Source organism: Pimephales promelas, chromosome 3 (genome assembly GCF_988280905.1).
Source record: "Pimephales promelas chromosome 3, fPimPro1.hap1.1, whole genome shotgun sequence".
NCBI lineage: Eukaryota > Metazoa > Chordata > Actinopteri > Cypriniformes > Leuciscidae > Pimephales > Pimephales promelas.
Genome location: NC_142771.1, coordinates 18275708 through 18295225, shown reverse-complemented (window position 1 = coordinate 18295225; position 19518 = coordinate 18275708). Strand labels below are relative to the sequence as shown.

The window sequence follows — 19518 nt, the reverse complement described above, 5'->3', positions numbered from 1 at the left end:
TTTATCTCACTGAGCTCAGAAATGACTTCTAGAGCCACCTCGGTGTAAAACAGTTTTCGGCAGCTCAGCTTTCTCATGTGTGGCCATCAAAAAGTGGAATCAGTTGCCTACAGAGCTGACCACATGTGTAAATTTTAACACTTTTTCACATCGGACCAAAAAATGGCTTATTTTAAAACAAACATGTTCCCATAATGTATTGTAATTGATGTGTATTTGTAAATGAATTCCAAAGAATGAATGAAGGGTATATATATATATATATATATATATATATATATATATATATATATATACAGTATATAGACCATTTTGCAAGATGTAAACAACACTGGTCCAGAAACACTTCCTGTTTCAGTTTGCAACTGTTTTCTTTATTTGTTTTATGAGCTTTTATGTAGTGTTAAAAAACTGAAACAGGAAGTGCTTCTGGACCAGCGTTGTTAACATCTTGCAAAATGGTCTATATATATGGACCATCTGTTGACATCAGCCTGCTCAGGGACTACAGGTGGAAATTATAGTGCTACAACCTGGTAAAATGCATCTCTCCTTTTTAAGGTTAATGTATATTTTGCATTGTCCCTGTTCAAAAATAAATAAATGAAATGAAATGTCTGCCATTGGTTGGTCAAACAGATGGTCACATGATGTTTAGATCCTCTATTGGCCAAAAGTATATTTATATATATATTAGGGGTGTGCAAAGCAGCCGCTATTTGTATTTGTATTTGTATTTGTTCAGGGAGGAAAAGTATTTGTATTTGTATTTGTATTCGAGTAAAATTCAAAATAGGCATAAAAATCTTTAAAAATACTTAGTGTATGGATTCTTTAATTATATCCATTATAATAATTATGGATATGCAATATTGGTTGATTTTTTCTATAAATCCAGCAATGAACATGTAACAAGAAAAGTCATTGAAAAGAAAATAACAGTCAGCCATTACCTCATGAACCATGGTTAAACCAACAACTAATAAAATACAATTGTGAACATTATGAACCCCAACACCACGGTGGAGGACGCTGTGCAGACAGAATAAGTTATATGGATAATTTATAGTGAGGAGGTTGATTATGAGCCCGACGCGAAGCCTGAAGGGTTTTCGCTATAACTACGCCTCGCTCTACATTACCCCGCTTATTACATGGCTACCTACCAAATAAATCAATAATTTGACTCAAAATATGGATATAAAAAGGAGTTTATTGATTTAAAAAACGATTGTATCGCTCCCGCTAAAAAAAGAAAAATAGTCCGTTCTGTCTCTACGTTTAGAATCCATGGCAACGCTCTGTTTTTCATAGCAACGGTGTGTTATACTTATAAGCAGCGGCCTGTTATAATAACAGACCGCATTCTACATTGGAATTCAATCAAGCCATGAAACAAATAATTACCGTTACCGAGCTAACAGAGCTACGTAAACAGAGCGAACATGAAGCACCCGTCTGCAGACGTCAATAATGGAATATAGCCTACTCCCGATCAAACTCCGCTTCCCGAAAGTTATAAACTGCCACCGGAACATAGTTAAGGTACAAACATCTATTAAACAAAAATAGTGATGCAGTTAAGTGGGTTTTTTTTTCGCTCAGCCGAGCCCTCTCTGTTGCTGTGTGGAGCAGCCTGTGTCAGTCACCTCTTCCTGAACGTCACTCACTCAACTCGCGCATTGACTCAAGTCACTCAACTCGCGTCTCGTGAGGAACGCAGCTTTTTGATATAAAGTATTTCTTGTTCCCGAATACAAATATTTTTTTAAGTATTTGTTCGGAATAAGTATTCGTAAAAAACACATTATTTGTACCTTTCCGAATACCGTATTCGGATTCGGCTCCACCCCTAATATATATATATTTTTTTTTCTGTGAAAGAAATGTATCCTGAATGCAGTGGATTAAGACATATATGTGGAAGTCTCCTGGGCGGATTAGGGACTTGCATTTTAATCTCCGCTGGGTCCCAGAGATCTGTTTTGATTAAAAGAACAATGTTGGAAAAAGTCTAAATTCTGGAAAAGGTCTAAAAGAAAGGCCTAAAAGAAAGAAAAAAATAATTCTGATCATACCTGCAGCTAACACAAACACATATAGAAAATAGAAAAAAAAAACCAGAGATAAAGATGGATAAAAAGATTTAAACCATCCTCAAAAGTCCCACGAGTCTGCCATGCAGCAATCATCACTAATAGCCTTAAATTCTTATGCCAGAGCCTCTCAAGTTTCTAGAGAATTACATTTATGAATTGTGAGATTCGATCATTTCCAAGATACTACATAAATAACCAGTGTTAAATCATCTCCTGCATATGTAAACACAAGGAGCTGATTGAATCAATTTAAAATATTGATTGTGTGTGGGTAGTGGAAAGCTCAGCAGATTTCAGAAAAAAGTCATTCACAAATTTCAACACATTTCTATGTTTGTTTAATACTTATCTTGGCTGATCAGATTAAGCTTTTACTTCAGCGACCAATGATATTTCAACATTGCATCTTTTTTATTTGCATTTTTTATTGACATTGATTTTATAGAACACAACAGGGAATTGTCCAAATTAACATCGACACAGCTCAACGAGTCAGAGGAACTTAGTCCAGCTACAGTCAAGCTTTTTTTTAAGTAGTCAAATAGAAAAAAAATGAAAATGTTTATAGATTATAACATTTCTAATTTACTGTTGTACAATAACAATAAAAACCTAGAATATATTTGAAAACATTGTAACAAACAGCAGCATTTGGCTAAACATTTAGCTATAAAAGAAATGCTAAATGCTGCACAAGGTAAGTAAATCAGTGAATCCTTGTTGATTGAACCGATTAACTAAAACAAATCAGACTTACAAAATTACATATGAAAAAATGGATGATTTATATCCCTTAAAAGCAAAAACGATTACTGTCAAATTTTCTAATCGAACAGGACTTGATTTTGTCCATTTGAGAATTGTTTGGATTTTTGGATGGTTGTGGTTTGCTGTGATTGAATAAAAGAGGATGATTTAAAGCCCATTCAAAACAAGGATGATAACGGTAACTATAAAGTTGAATTAACATTCCAATTCTATTATAATAGAGAAGTCCACAAGAACGTTATCTTTGTCTTTCATCTGAATTTTTTTTTTTCAGCTGATGAACCAATCACAATTCAATCAGACTTTAAAGGGATCGTTCACTTTGAAATTAACTTTTGGTATGTTTTAGCTTACCTCAAGGGCATCCAAGGTCTAGGTGTCTTTGTTTCCGAAGTAGTTTCAATTTTGATATTTTTAGGTCAAACCGTTCTTGTCTGTCAGTCATATAATGCAGGTCTATGGTCACCACCTTAAAGAGCATGCACAGAGAAGTCCAAATTAAACATGATTTAATGACTCGTAAACGTAAGTACACATTGATGGCCTAAGACACGAAACGAGCGGCTTGTGTGAGAAAACGAACAGTATTTATATTGTTTTCACCTCTTGTAACCACAGCCACATCTAAGTGATCTGATGGCGCGGGTGTTTCGGTCTGCGCAAGTGCTGGAAATGATCTTAATATGGTTGTGGAAAAAATTCAACGTTGTCTGTTGATATATCGAAATCATCTTCCATTGCGATTTCATGTATATCTAAATATGTTTAGATCTTCACAGTGAAAGGTAACACTTCCGAAATCTCTGTATAAATAATGAGTGACGTACATGCCCGAGAGATCACTTCCGGCACTTGCGCAGATGCTCCCGCTATAAAAATAGTGCTGGTTATTAGTATATAGTTAATAATGTACTTTGACTTTTTATATTCTTTTTATATTTTTGACCTTTCTTCATATTTAGGCCTGAAACATACTTTAACTAAATAGAAAGCTTGCATAATATAACACTAGGCCTGGTATCACAGACAGGGCTTAGATTAAGCCAGGATTTAGCCTTAGTTCAATTAGGATATTTAAGTAGCTTTTATAAACATGCAAAAAGAATATATATATATATTACTAGTGTGAATCTTGAGACAAAACAAGGGCACTGGAATATTTAAAAATATATCAGTCCAAGTTGCTTTCAGTTAAAATGGCTCAAACTGAGAAAGGGCTAATGTTTCAATCTCAAGACTTCATTCTTTCTCTTCCTCCATCTGTCTTTCAGGTTTGTTTTGTAACACTTCGATTGATGGTATTGGGACATGCTGGCCCAGGAGCAGTGCTGGAGAAGTGGTGTCCCGCCCCTGTCCGGAGACTTTCCTCGGGGTCCGATACAACACCACCAGTAAGTGCCAAGCATCTCACATTGAATCACTCTTTCATGCTAGTCCCATCTGGACAGCTCCATCTGCTCTTGTTTGCGACAGCACAAGCAGACAGTTTATATATCTGTTTTATAGAAGACCTAGTCACTCGACTCATATATTCTTGCATCTCTTGTCAAGTTGACGTTGAAGGATCTTCAAACAATGGCAGGTCTTTTGGGATACATCTGCGCCTGTGACTTCTGGAAGTAATGTTTTGATTGAATGTATATATCTGGCACTGCTTGTTAGGAACAGCAGCAGTCTGAGAATCGTAACCGAGCAGACAGCTAGGAGCTACAGTACATTACAAGCTTTTAAATTCATGTCTGAGTGTGTGTGGGAAAGAAAGAGGGAGTGTATGCACATCTTCCAAATTGGGCTGTGTGTGTTAGGCTGCATGTAGGTCATTTTTTTTTATTCTTGCATGCTACCATGTAATGTTTTACCATTGCTAACAAGCTCACTAATTGTTCTGCCAATGTGAGTGTACCAACCATATCTCTGCCAATTTGAGTGTACCGACCATATCTTCTTTGGTGAATGTGTGTGTGTGCGCACTGTAATGAGAGAGACACACTGCTGTGACAAAATTGTAAGAGTATCTCTTAAAGACCAGTTCTAAACGCTCCGTGGGCAGAGGTGTAGCTTTCTTTCTTTCTTTCTTTCTTTCTTTCTTTCTTTCTTTCTTTCTTTCTTTCTTTCTTTCTTTCTTTCTTTCTTTCTTTCTTTCTTTCTTTCTTTCTTTCTTTCTTTCTTTCTTCCTTCCCTTCCTTCCTTCCCTCCTTCCTTCCCTCCTTCCCTCCTTCCTTCCCTCCTTCCTTCCTTCCTTCTTTCCTTCCTTCCTTCCTTCCTTCCTTCCTTCCTTCCTTCCTTCCTTCCTTCCTTCCTTCCTTCCTTCCTTCCTTTCTTTCCTTCCTTCCTTCCTTCCTTCCTTCCTTCCTTCCTTCCTCATTCCTTCCTTCCTTCCTTCCTTCTTTCTTTCTTTCTTTCCTTCCTTCCTTCCTTCCTTCCTTCCTTCCTTCCTTCCTTCCTTCCTTCCTTTCTTTCTTTCCTTCCTTCCTTCCCTCCTTCCTTCCTTCCTTCCTTCCTTCTTTCTTTCTTTCTTTCTTTCTTTCTTTCTTTCTTTCCTTCCTTCCTTCCTTCCTTCCTTCCTTCCTTCCTTTCTTTCTTTCCTGCCTTCCTTCCTTCCTCCTTCCTTCCTTCCTTCCTTCAGCCTGCTTTTCTTTTTTGTCTTTCTCTGTGCTTTCTTACCTTTTTAATTTGTTCCTACCTTCACATCTTTCAAACAATTATCATATTGATTTTTGTTTTCTTTGGTGTTGTTAATTCAGTTTGGTTTACCACTATCAAACAAACCCTGTGGGTAAAGATTCAAAAGCTTCACTCTTAGAAAAAAGGGTTCATTGGTGTTCTATATATGAAGCATAGGGTTCTTCACTCAACTCCAAAGAACCTTTTATGCTAAAACAGGTTCTATAATGACAAGAATGAACCCTTTTGGCACAAAGGTTCTTTATAGGCTATTATTCATTCATATATATATATATATATATATATATATATATACATTATTTTGCAATATTTATAGTCGTAATTAAATTATTGCTTATTAAACTGTTGTAGTAACTTAAAGGAGAACTCCTAAGTAAGTAACTCAATAAGTCGATCCCCGAACATACAGTTCAGAAGTTCGCTGAACTTCATACAGTTCAGATCAAGTCACTTATCGAGACTATTTTCTAAGATGGCTCCTGTCTGTATACGCGAAGTGAACTGTCTTCATAAAGTATCTTTTTATTAAACGATCTGTACACTTACAAAGTTCTCACTGCTTCATTTGCATGTATGGACCCTCATTGTGTTACTGTGTTAGTGTGGGGCTATTTTGAGCCTTGTTTGTGGTATAAACTAGCGATTTCTTTTTACTTAGTCAATGTCCCCATTGCTAGCATTATGCGTAGCATTATAAAACTCTTTACATTCGATTATCATGAAAACAAATCGATTGACTAGGTACCGATGTTTTATTAGACCAAAGGTTCATTGTTCGCCGGAGTTCTCCTTTAATATCACATTTTAATCATGCTGATATTTGGAGGAGAAAAACTGAAATGGCACTCTTCGTGTGATATTGATTAACTACATAAAATGATATAAATATAGACATTTTCAAACCCTCATATCTGGAATTTTGTGATCATTCACATGCATTCATAAATACATTTTAGGTCTTTGTTTGTCAATAATATGAAATAGGACAAAACAAATGATAATTAATTAAATTCAAAAGGTGCCATATAGAAGATTTTTCCTGGTTACAAAAAACCTTAAAGGGTTCTTATTATTCGGTGTAAAACCTATTAGGGGTTCCAAATACGTAGCGCTGATAGAACCTTTTAAGGTTCTAGAACCTTTTCTTCTAAGAGTGTTGCATGTCTCTTAACTCTGGTGTTAAAAATGGCAGATGAGATGGGTTTAAACTTTTTAAACATTAAACTTGAATGTAATCTTAATTATAAATGTAACTAAAACTTAATTAACAAACAAATATCTTCACCTAATCACAAGTACCACATAATCTTTCTTGTGGTAACATCTTCCAATTTACAAAACGTTTTGAGAGCAAATAAGCACAACAATATGCATCACCACAATAAGTGTGAGTTGATCTGCAGTGCACTGCAATACACGTATTTGCACAATCCACTGACAACGCTGTCCAGACTAGGAAATCTGAAGTGGAGGAGAAACTCAGAGAGTAAAGATGAAATATTAATTATTAAATATTGGGCCAGTGGACAGAGTGAACTCAATGATTAAAGGGTTTGATCGCCCAAAAAAGAAAATTATACCATGATTTCCTCACTTTCAAGCCATAGGTGTACATGTCTTTTTTCTTTCTACACAATCAGAGTTTTATTAAAAAGTATTCTGGCTGTTCCAAGCTTTATAATGGGAGTGAATGGTACCCTAGAATTTGAAACCCCCAATCACACCCATCCATCATAAAAGTAATCCACACAGCTCCAGGGTGTTAATAAAAGCCTTCTAAGGTGAATTAGTGTATTTCTGTATTTATAACTTTTTAAACTGCAATCACTAGCTTCCGTTAACATATGGATTACTTTTATGATGGATTGATGCACTTAAAAAAGGCTACCATTCACTTCCATTATAAAGCTTGGAAGAACCAGGATAGTTTTTAATATAACTACGACTGCCACTGAATTGCATAATGCACTAAAGAATGGCCTCTCATAGATGCTGGTTTAGTTGATTAGTGTATATTAAGATTCACTGGAGCTGATAGTATGATTTATTTATTAATTTATTTTAAGTCCTGTTGGAAGCAGTGTAATAGGGCTTTGGGCACATCAGGAACATATACAATATTCACAGTGCACTGCACAAAGACTGTGCTCTTATATCGGATTTTCTCTGTTTTTTTATACCCCAGTGGGATCTGTGTATTTAAATGAGAGAAAGAAAAAAGATTGGAAGATTTTATACCTTTATCTGTGCATGCTTTTTTGTTGGATTTATTTTTTATTTATTATTATTATTCATGTTGGTATAATTAAAAGGTTTAATTGTTTTTTAATTGACTTCATAAACAAAAGTACTACTGTGTTTCAACACGTTACGGTGATCTTATTGGTTAATCAACAAACCTTTAGAGGTTTTTTTTACTATGTCTGTTTGTAAAGTATCAACCGCATAAAGCATAATGATTTAAATTAATTTATAATGAATTTTCATTACAGTGATGCCCGTTTATTGCCTCTATTGATCACCATATGCAGAGAGTGTTACTCTTTTCAGCATTTGCAGTTTGTCGACACAGAACAGGACAGACTGCAGGGGAGATGATCCAATCAATGAGTTTGTGGAAATGAGGCCTGACAGAGAGGTTAAAGTGGTGGGCATTAGTTAAATCAATAGCAAACATTGCAAGATCTTTTTTTTTTAATCAATGGAAAATGCTACCGTGCTGAAATGTACAGTCATCGCATTACACAATTTTCTTGCATTACCCAAACAAACTGACAAAAAATCCATAATGATTGTAATATCTAATGATACCGCCATCAGGGTTTGTGTTAATTCTGGCAATAGAGTATACTGTCAGTACTGTAAATGACTCTGTTAGAATAGTTAGAAATGTACTTGCCCATCTTTCTGACCTCTATCAGTCTAAAGTCATTATTTATTAAAATCGATCGTGTTCTTTAATGGGACATTGCTAATTATCTCTCTCTCTTTCTCTCTCTCTCACACACACACACACACACACACTTTGAATGTATATGATAAACATATAGTGTAATATAAATACGTTTGGTTATTTAGATATTGAGACACACACAACTTACCCTTAGGGTTAGTTATGTAACCCCGGATTCCTGAGAAAGGAACAATTTTAACTTGACAACAGGGCTTGACACCATGTAAGGTTAATCACATCTAGTAGTGTTGGAGGACATGTGTGTGGGAAAATATACAGTCTCAGTAAAGTGAGAAAATAAGAAAAACAGGCTGAGAAAATGGTTAGTCAGATTTTGAAAAGTATACTTTTTTATAATCTTGAAATTACTTGCCATTACTTAGATCGCGGACAGTAAAATACCATTTTGAATTTGAAGACAAAAAAAATTCCAGCATTTTGGCAATTTCACACATGTAATTATGTTAATTAAATATGGAGCTAGACAACAGATGTTGTCTATTATGTAGTACATAGAGTTCAATTAATGGGTCAGAAACTACACAGCCTGCTCAATGCTACACATCTGCTGATAAAAACATGAATCAATATCATTTTAAAACTGTAATGCTATACAGTAACTAAAAGACGATCATAATTGTAGGTGTGCAAAATTTACAAAACAAAACAAGATACAAACAAGATTTTGTTTGTGCTAAACAAAAACGTTAAGATATACTGTCTTTAGTTATTCAAATGAAGCAATAGAATGTATATTTTGTTCAATTCCTTAGTAAAAGACTAATTAATTAATTTAATTAATTCATTAAAGCCTTAATCTCAGCCTCCCGTTTGCATTTGCAGTTTGATTGTTTTGATAATTATGTGGCACTGAAATTACACACTAGGTCATCTCTGACTGCGTTGCATCTAACACAGTCTCATCCCAAAAAGTCATATAACTGACGTTTTGGGACGTATTTTGACCATACGTCAATATCCGCCTTTTTAGGGCCCCCTTAAACGTCGGTAGATGGCGATCCCGGGCCGTCATACAACTGACGCTTTACCTTTAACGTCAGTTAGGTGACGGGTTAGGTTTAGGGTTAGGTTTAGGTATGGGGTAGAGTTAGGATCCCATAACCTCATCTACCGACGTTTAAGGGGGCCCTAAAAAGGCGAATATTGACGTATGGTCAAAAGACGTCCCAAAACGTCAGTTATATAACGTCTTGGGATGAGACCGGGTTGTTGCATCACATTCACGCTCGCAATATAGCCTATGATTTCCGAAAATAGTACTTTGTCAACTAGTGATATCACCACAAGAACTGTTGAGGAATATGGAACGTAATTGGACAATTCCGCTTCCAACCTGTAATGCGATCGCAGAGGAAAAGTTCCTTGGTGTTGCATTAAAAGGTATTACATTGAAATCTGTTGAATAGAGTGTACACTTAGTTTGTGGGTAGATTAAATAACGATAAGTGGATAATCACCCGTATGGAGATCATTAACTTTTTTTTATTTTTTTTACTGGCTCAAAACAAATACAGCGCAATTGCGCAATACCGCCGTCGCATGTGGGTGCACCTGCAGTTATGAAAACGATTATTACTAATTCTTATATGCCCATTCATATAGCCTACTCAAAACAGACAGGGCAACCTAACGCAGACAAGTTAGCTCACCGGTTTTAGGTGATTTGCCATTTGTAGCCATTTGTACTTTCTTCAATCTGTCTCCAGTAGATTAGGCTAATCCAAAAAAGTGTAAACAAGGGGGGTGTTGTGAAGACAGTTAACACAAAGACTTGCTCTGAAAACACCCCTGTTAGCAATTAGTGCTTTGCACCCGATGAAATTAACGCGTCAAAAAATCGACCAATCAGAATTGCGGTTGTGGTGATTTCGCATTTCTTCTACATAAATGACTCATTTTAAATACACATTTATCTTTCCAGAGGTGAAGTATCCCTTTAAGCTTTCTTTAGTTCACATTATTTAGATCAAAAATGCAATTCACACAATAGTTTTCATTTGCTACTTCCCTATGTAGTGCACTCATGTTTAAATTATAGTTTAAAAAATAGATTACTGTATAAAAGGCTTGTTTTAGAACACAACAGCCCTTGGGAGAAATGTGAAGGAAAAAGCTTCAACTTCTGAGTTGCCACCTCAGGGCAAGTGTGTGAAACTTAATTACATCCCAATGTGGGAGGAGGATTTTACATGACATGACATAACTCCTCACCCCTCCCTCTCTCTCTCTCTCTCTCTCGCACGCTCTCTTCCTCTTCCTGTCTCAATTTTCCCGCTTTCCTTCAGGCATTGTCAGTCTTTCTCTACTTTCTCTAACCTTGACTGGTCTCTTTTATTTAATGTATTTATTTTTTTTTTTTTTGGCAAAGCCTGCAATTCAGCACCGTTTCAGTCGAGCTCTTATGACAGGTTGAGAAAGCCAGTTCAGTGGCAGCTGAGCAGGGTCTTTTTTCCATTATGCTAAGTGACTATAAAGACATCCATGGGTCACCAACAAAGCATATGAGAGAAATTGAGTTCTGTATGTAGCAGTGTGCATTTTTTGGCATCATTCCTACATTGTTTCACAGTAAGCTTTTGAGTAACACTTTAGAGCTGACTCGACGCATCTCCTTCTCTTGTCTACTCATTTATTGCACTCTACAAATATAATATCTATATTATAGTAATTACTATTAACTAAGAAGAAAATTTGAAAATGAAAAATTTGAAAAGTTCTATATAAAGGCTATTCACATGAGCATGTTTAAACTAAAGGGTTTATACTTTCATTAATTTGAAACGCTACTCCACAGGAACAACAGACATGCCAACTAGTTACTGACCTGATGTAGACACATAGCTGAAGCAGACTGATATTACAACGCATTCTCATCCTTTAACGTCATATAGAACACTATATGACAAAACGGCGCTATACTACGCACATGGCACCCGTTATCGTTAATATAACACGTGCTGTGAGGGCTAAGTTTAGGTGTGGGGTAGGGTGTGCGTGTCATATTCACGCTAAAGGATTTATAACGTCTTGGGTTCGCGTGTTATATTAACGATAAAGGGTGCCATGTGCGTAGTATAGCGCCGTTTTTGCATATAGCGTTCTATATGACGTTAAAGGATGAGAACGGGCTGGATATTATCTTGGGCTGGAGTGAGGTTAATGCTAGCCAATGTGAAAATAAGCCGGGAAGCCTGAAATCTGCCCCAATAGCTCTCTATGAGAGCATGCTGCAGTTCCATTTTTCACTACAGATTTACATTGGACATTTTTGGGACACTGTAGAGCTAGGGAGGGCTCAGAGACCTGCTGCATCGCTTAGTATCATAAACACATGCCTGCCGAATTCATGCATTATACTTGAATATGTCCTGCTCACTTTACAACAAAATAGTCTAGAAAAGCCGAAAGTTTGGGTTTGGTAAGTTTTTAAATGTTTTTGAAAGAAGTTTATTTATCAACAAGGCTGCATTTTTATCAAAAGTACACACAAATTGTAATATTGTATTATTATGACAATTTAAAATGTTGTTTTCTATTTGAAAATATGTCCTTTAATTGTGCCATTTATATGTAAGTATGCTCCAGTCTTCAATATCACATGACCCTTCAGAAATCATTCTGATTTGCTGCTCAAGAAACATTTACGTTAAAGGGGTCATATAATGGTAACTGAATACTTATACATCAGTAAACACATAGCGTTCGTACCTCACTAAGTTACTGTACCTTGCCAGCACACAAAGGTAGATTAAAGTGACATTATGTTAACCAACCATTCAGAAATGTCCAGTTTGAGCCTTAATTGTCAAACTTCTTTGCAGCCGTGATCTTGTTCTGGGTGCGAACTGATACGGTTGTACCGTGTCCTCAGAGACTCCCGTTGCCATTCTTTCTCCAAAATATAACCTCAACTGTTTGTCAAAGCAACACTCCACGTGCTTTGTGTCAAAACATCATTCTAATCTGAACAATGAAGCATGAATGAAGATTGTGTTTAGATCGTATTTAGATCTAGATTTAGATAAAATGTATGACAAATAAGGGCGTGGTTAACTTTGATTGACATGTCCCACCCATCCCACCCGCAAATTACTATGTCTATGGTTAACCGATGTTTGAAACACTGCAAATGCATCTGACAAATTAATAAATGTAACATATTCATGCAAAAGCTGCTTTGATACAATCTGTATTGTGAAAAGCGCTATATAAATAAATGTGACTTGACTTGACTTGACTTTCCAACAGGTTTTATTATAGTTTTTGTCCAAGTCAAGACAATGGAGTTGGACAAAAACTATGATAATATATGTATACTACTACACACTACTAATATATGAAGAGTTCAGATGCAAAAGCCTCTAAATGCCATTTGAAATTTTCTTCTTTAATGATGATTTTTGTCAAGCTTGTATATTTAAGTTCAGTGATTTCACTTAAATGGCAATGATAATTACCTATTAATTGTTATTTAAGTGAAATTACTGAACTTAAATATACAAGTTTGACAAAAATCATCATTAAAGAAGAAAATTTCAAATGGCATTTAGAGGCTTTTGCATCTGAACTCTTCATATATAGTTATATAGTTTTAAATGGATTTCATTTCACTTGTCACTTTACAGGGGCGATTCTAGGATTTTTTCAACTGGGGGGCACAAGAGGGGCCACAATTATTACAGAGGGGCCATTCTTATGTTGTGTATTTATGTAGAACTATAGATATCCAAATCATTTCAAGTTCAGTAAGCTTTAAAATCAGCAATAAACAGTGATACCCTGTTATCTTTTAATAGCAGTTATTTACTGCTCTAAATCAAAACAATAAAATACAATTTATATTAACTTTTCACTTTACAAAAGTGATAGAAAAACTGTAATAAATAAAATAATCCAATGTATTAGTGTCCAACTCACAAATAATAATAGAACAGCCTTATTTATATAAATGCATAATTATATTAATCATTCATATAATAAATACACAATTAATGAATTCATAAAACTGTAATAAAATTGTATACATCTTTTTCCCCACATCCTATTCAATTTGCATTTCAGCAGTTGCAGTAAATTTGCATTGATAAATAGACCAAATCTGCTTATTTCGAGGAAGGCTAATTAGTCTTGAGCATATTGATTGTAAAATATGACATATAATACTTTGTTAGATAGCTACTTTTTCAAAAAGGTATGATTTAGTTTAATGTAATATATGTGGATCATAGAAACAGTGACGTAATTATCCAGTAGTATTAATTATTTATTTTGCTATTTAATCATGCATTTTTATTTAATTATCTTTTTTATATTTTTTTTATTTGAGAATGTTTCTGGATGCAGGGATTAAATTAAAAAAATTCTTTTGACTGATTTTTTTTTTTTTAGGCCAAGTCATATTCCTGTAACTTTATTTAAATAGTCGAGACCAATAGCGTTTTAAGGAGAGATGTTTTAAACCGATCTAATATTGCCAGTTTGCGTAATTTAAAAGCTATTTTAATCTATGAAAAACAATTACTTATCTCGACAAATAGGCCTAATCAACCATCTACATAACTTTTCAGTGCATGTTTTTATTTATCTTATAAGACCAAACAATGCTAACTGGCTGAGGGAAAAGTGAAGTTTCAACTTTATATATTTAACTGGCTATTTAACTTTAACTTTGTATCCCATTAGAGAGCTGACTTATGTTTAACTGAATTGTTTACTTGTTTTCTCATTGTATAGCTTATTATAGCCTACCTATTAGGCTACTTATACTTTTGAATGGGATATTATCATTAAAACTGACATTTAACAAAAGAGACAGGGTTGTGTAATTTTATATATTCTAAAATATATAAAATATTCTTTATATGTGTATGTTTTTACTATACATTCTCTTCACTGTGTGTAATACAATAAAACGATGCATGTCTGTTTGTTAAATGTCAGTTTTAATGATCAATAATGTTTCACATTTTTAAAATGAAAACAAAAAGAAGCAGGGTTGTGTTTTATATTTCGTGTTATAAATATATGCAGTGAAGATAGTCAATGTGAGTACCTGAACCACATTTTTGTGGCCATTAATCTGTTCATGATAATATGTCCATTTATAAATGAAATGAGGCAGAGTGCTGTTTTATATGTATTTCGTTTTATTGTTGATGAAAAGAAGCAAAGTTGTGTTTTATACCATATAAGAGATAACCGGAGTAGCCGCGTGCTGAGTGACGCGATCAAGAACGCGCTATTCCATTAGCAGAATGACCGGACTCGCGTCCTCTCGTCCTCGGGAGTTCGTTCTCCGAAGTTTGCGTTCTTGGTATTGAGAAACGACCAATATTGACCCGCGTTCTGTTTTCTATCACACGACCGCAGCAAACGAGCGAGCAGTAGCCTGACATGCACTTCTCAAAATCTAAGACTAATTGAGTGAACATGGAGCAGTTTTTCCGTGAGCGGGAATTGAAAAACCGGAGTGGACCATGAGCGAAGTGATTACAGAATGCTTAGAGTGGAGAGAGGAACGTGCTTTCGCTCCACTCCAGGCTTTATCACATTCCCCTCAGCAGGGTGAATACACATCGTCTTTCCTTAAAAAAATAATAAGCTGTATAAAATATATCAACTTACCGTGTGGTTTTGAGAAGCATCGCGCGACGCGGAATCATGAATTATTCTACTACAAGCTGAAAGATTATGATTTGAATTTTTGAGTGACAGACAATTAGAAGGGTGGGGGCACACTGGGGGGCCAATCAGTTTTCAGGAGGGGCCAGTGCCCCCATGGCCCCTCCCCTGGCTACGCCACTGTCACTTTAGATCAGCTTGATGCTTTGCTGAATTGTATTGATTTTTTTTATTGAAAAAAGAAAATCTGACCCCCAAATTTTGAATGATAGTTCATAATGTTCATAATTTGCCATGCTCATAAAAACCTTTTTAGAGTGCTGCATGTCAGAAAAGATTCCATGCCACATACAAAAGTAGTACAATAGAATTGTCACCCCTCGTTGCTCATCATCATACTCTTCCTCATAATCGCACAGCAACTGTTTAACAAATATTTTGGCACACTTTAAATAATGTCACAATACTGAATTGTTTTCCAGTGACGTTCACTACTTTTCATCACAAAGATGGCTGTGCCAGCTGAGAAAGCACTGACAACCGTCTATTTTTCTCGTCACACCATCAGATCTGCTTCAGGCAATTGTGTGGTTGATCAAACAGGCTGGATCTGGATGTTTACAGGAGGCAGATGACTCACCGTGAAGTGGTTACTCTGTGCCTTGTTGGCTTGTGTGATCTATGGAGCTGCCATTCACCTTCAGATGCTCAATCAATATTGCCATGAGCAAAAAGCAAAGACGAGAGGAAGTTAGTTAGAGAGTAATGGAAAGAGTGTTTCCTTCCCTGCAGTTAGTGTTTGGGCTGACTTTTATTTATTTTTTTCAAAGTTCACCTATAAGTGAGTTTGAGTTACTATTTCAAGACTCTCTCTGGGATCTTCAGGTATTTTTTACCATAAAAGTTAAAGTATTGTTTTGCGTCTGAAGTTTCACAAAGTGCTTCCTAATTACCATTGGTGTATTTTCTACTTGTTTAAAGTCTTTCTCAGAAGACAAAACAGCTATGAACTTGAAAAAAAATGAGCTAAATACTGTTGGTGATTCAAACTTTCAGCACCACGTCTGTGAGTTATTGTGACTGTTAGCATTTTTTTTATATCAGTGTCGGACACTTGAGAAGCAGGCTATAATTTTATTATAGACGCAATAGTGACTCTGCATGGTCAATTGCATTGCCAGTCAACTCGAGAGACAAAGATATCTGATATCTGACTAAATAGTTTGCAGCTGACCAGAGAAATGGTGAGAGACAGGATAGATTGATAGATACAGTAGACAGACAGACAGACAGACACAGATAGATAGATAGATAGATAGATAGATAGATAGATAGATAGATAGATAGATAGATAGATAGATAGATAGATAGATAGATAGATAGATAGATAGATAGATAGATAGATAGATAGATAGATACAGTAGATAGATACAGTAGATAGATAGATAGATAGATAGATAGATAGATAGATAGATAGATAGATAGATAGATAGATAGATAGATAGATAGATAGATAGATAGATAGATAGATAGATAGATAGATAGATAGATCCTTTATAATCCTTTATAAATAGCCATGTCCTTTAAATATTCCATTGACCTCTACTGTCACAGCTCCATGATGGATGGTCAGCTCTTGCTGATATCATTCCCATAATTGCGTCTTGTTATGATGGGAGCTGATGCTGTGCCCATAGGACAATCAGGGCTCTAATCATCTTGCAGCATCACCTCGATTTGAATGTTTGCTGTACATACCCGGACAAATTGACAAAGTTGCAACTTGTAGCAGTTCCCATGGAAACTAAAATAAAGTATGAGACAGAAGATTCTGTGACAACAGAATCTTTTTTTTATGTTTTATTTTATTTATTTATTTTCACAAAATGGTGCATGCAGGAATATTCAGATGCATCATTTAAGTATTCCAAGGGAGCTACTGTACAAGGTCTGATTTTTTTTTTTAAATATATGTCTCTGCACTGCACTGCACTGCAAAAAAAATAAAAATAAATAATAAAAAAAAAATATATATATATATATATATATATATTCACCCGTCTCAGGGAAAAAAATAGGGAATAATGCACGACCATTCAAAAATATGACTGGGTTTCTAACGATATAAAGCTTTATTGATCCATTTTTCTTCTTGCCGGTCCACCATGTTTGTTTGCTTTAAAGTCAAGTTTGAAGTGAGAAATTTTGCGAGATTCCCTGTATTCGCATTCGCAGTGTCTGGCGTGTCTTATGACTCATCTATGATTTCTAATCGTCATGTGTGTGGTCTCTCACATTTTGAAAATCTTATAAGATTTATTAACCTCAGTCATTTAGTTTTTTTTTTTTTCCTTTGTTCTCAGTTTCCTCTCACTAGTTTGTTTCCTTACTCATTAATTAGATCCACCTGTTTGTAGTTCATTAGTGTCTATTTCAGTTCCTTCATCGTTTGGGTTAAATGTGTTCAAGTGCACACTGTTCTGTTGAACCCTGTTGAAAATATGTATACTTCCTTTAAATTTACTTGAAAAGCAACATAGATATGTATAGCTTATTAAACACTATCATTCAAAAGTTTAGGAAAGTCTTTTAAGTTCACATGATCACTCAGAAATTATGCAAATTTGATGCAAAAACATGTTGAAAGTTGTTTTGCTGATTAATATATTTAGTGGAAACATTGATTAATTTTAAAATTGACAGCATTTTTTTTTTTTTTATAAAACATAAAACATTTATAACATTAAAATACCTGCAGGTTCACTTTTGATCGATTTAATGCATCCTTGCTAAATAAAAGTGTTGATTTCTTTTCTTTTCTTTTTCTTTTTATTTTATTGACCCCAAACATTTGAACAGTAGTCTATTTATAACAAGAAATGTGTCAATATATAATCAAAATGAAATTTATTTCAAGATACATACTGACGAACTAGTAAGATCTTTAAGCTAAGATTCAAATAAATTTGTATTTCTAAAGATTTTTGATTTATTTATTTTTCCTGAAAAACCAGACAAAATACACCATACCTGTAATTAGCTGCTCGACATGCTTTAAGTTGTAACAAATTGTTATTAATGTGTGGGTTTCGTGTTATTAAGAAAGGTAGTCTGGTAGAAGTATCTGTTGAACTGGAGAGATCCTGAACCATATGATGCACCCAAATAAAATTTCTTGGCCAAAACCGAAAACCGACTCTTTGACAAAAACCGACTCAAAACCGAAAACTGACTCTCTCTCTTTTTTATGATTATAAATTTCTTATGTAAAATGACTTATTTAAATGTACTGTATTATTGTATTAATATTAGACTTTTAATTAAATTTATTAATTTTATAAATAAAACCGAAAACCGACTCAAAACCGAAAACTGACTCTCTCTCTTTTTATGATTATAAATTTCTTATGTAAAATGATTTATTTAAATGTATAATTGTATTAATATTAGACTTTTAATTAAATTTATTAATTTTATAAATAAAATAACCACACTTTTAAAGTAACACACCAACATTTGACAGAAAATATATTAAAATAATATCATATCAATATATTACTCTTCATTCAGTTCTATGCAACAGATTCATATTTAACTGATTTATTTTTTGACCAGTTAATCAATTTAATTCAATTCACAATTATTTTTATAGTGCTTTTCACAATACAAATTGTTTCAAAGCAGCTTTACAGAAAAACGAAAATGCCATTTTTTCGGCGGCTAAAATGTTGGTGCATCCCCAAATACTAACCCAATTTCCAACCTTAATGCTTTACAGTGAGATTCTTGGATGTTCCTGCGGGAGTGTAATATAAGTGTCTTTGGATAAAATGCTCACGGCTCTTCTGTATTTCAACATTTCTGTCAGCAGAGTTCTGGAGTGCTCAGATTCTCTGTGTCCCAGATTCTTATGTTATTGAATTTCAACCTATTTTATGGGATTTTGAAAACTTTCACCAGATCTAACAAAAGCTGTTGAAAGCACAATATAAGCCTTGTAGAGGAAATGTTCCACAATGTGATGGGAAGCCACTGAAATGGAAATGGCAAATGAAATCTAAAATCACCTTTTTCATTTACATGTCTGCACCCATGACTGATTTTTACCACAGACGTTTTATATTTCAGAAGATGTTTGTAAACTATAAATGAGCAAACGATGTTTGATGTTTTTTTTTAAATTATTTTATACATGTCGCTGCACAGTATGCGGAGTAGTGGGGGGTTTGGAATTTGTAGATCAGTTTTATGTGAGAGATTTTAGCACACAGTCAAGGTGAAAAAGATCAATGCTAAGGTCAAACCTATATGCACTTTGAGATCAGAAATTGATTGAAGCCCTATTAATATTCTTAGTGTTTTAGGTCATAT

General features: G+C 34.7%; 1 protein-coding gene across 1 annotated transcript in view; it reads left to right on the top strand.

Moving 5' to 3' along the window:
* The window catches only part of crhr1 (corticotropin releasing hormone receptor 1), a 126438-nt gene that overhangs the window by 45101 nt on the left and 61819 nt on the right, over positions 1-19518 (top strand). The window contains exon 4 of the mRNA XM_039686822.2: positions 4139-4258. Within this exon, the coding sequence (XP_039542756.1) occupies positions 4139-4258 (120 nt within the window). The remainder of the gene's footprint in view (positions 1-4138; positions 4259-19518) is intronic.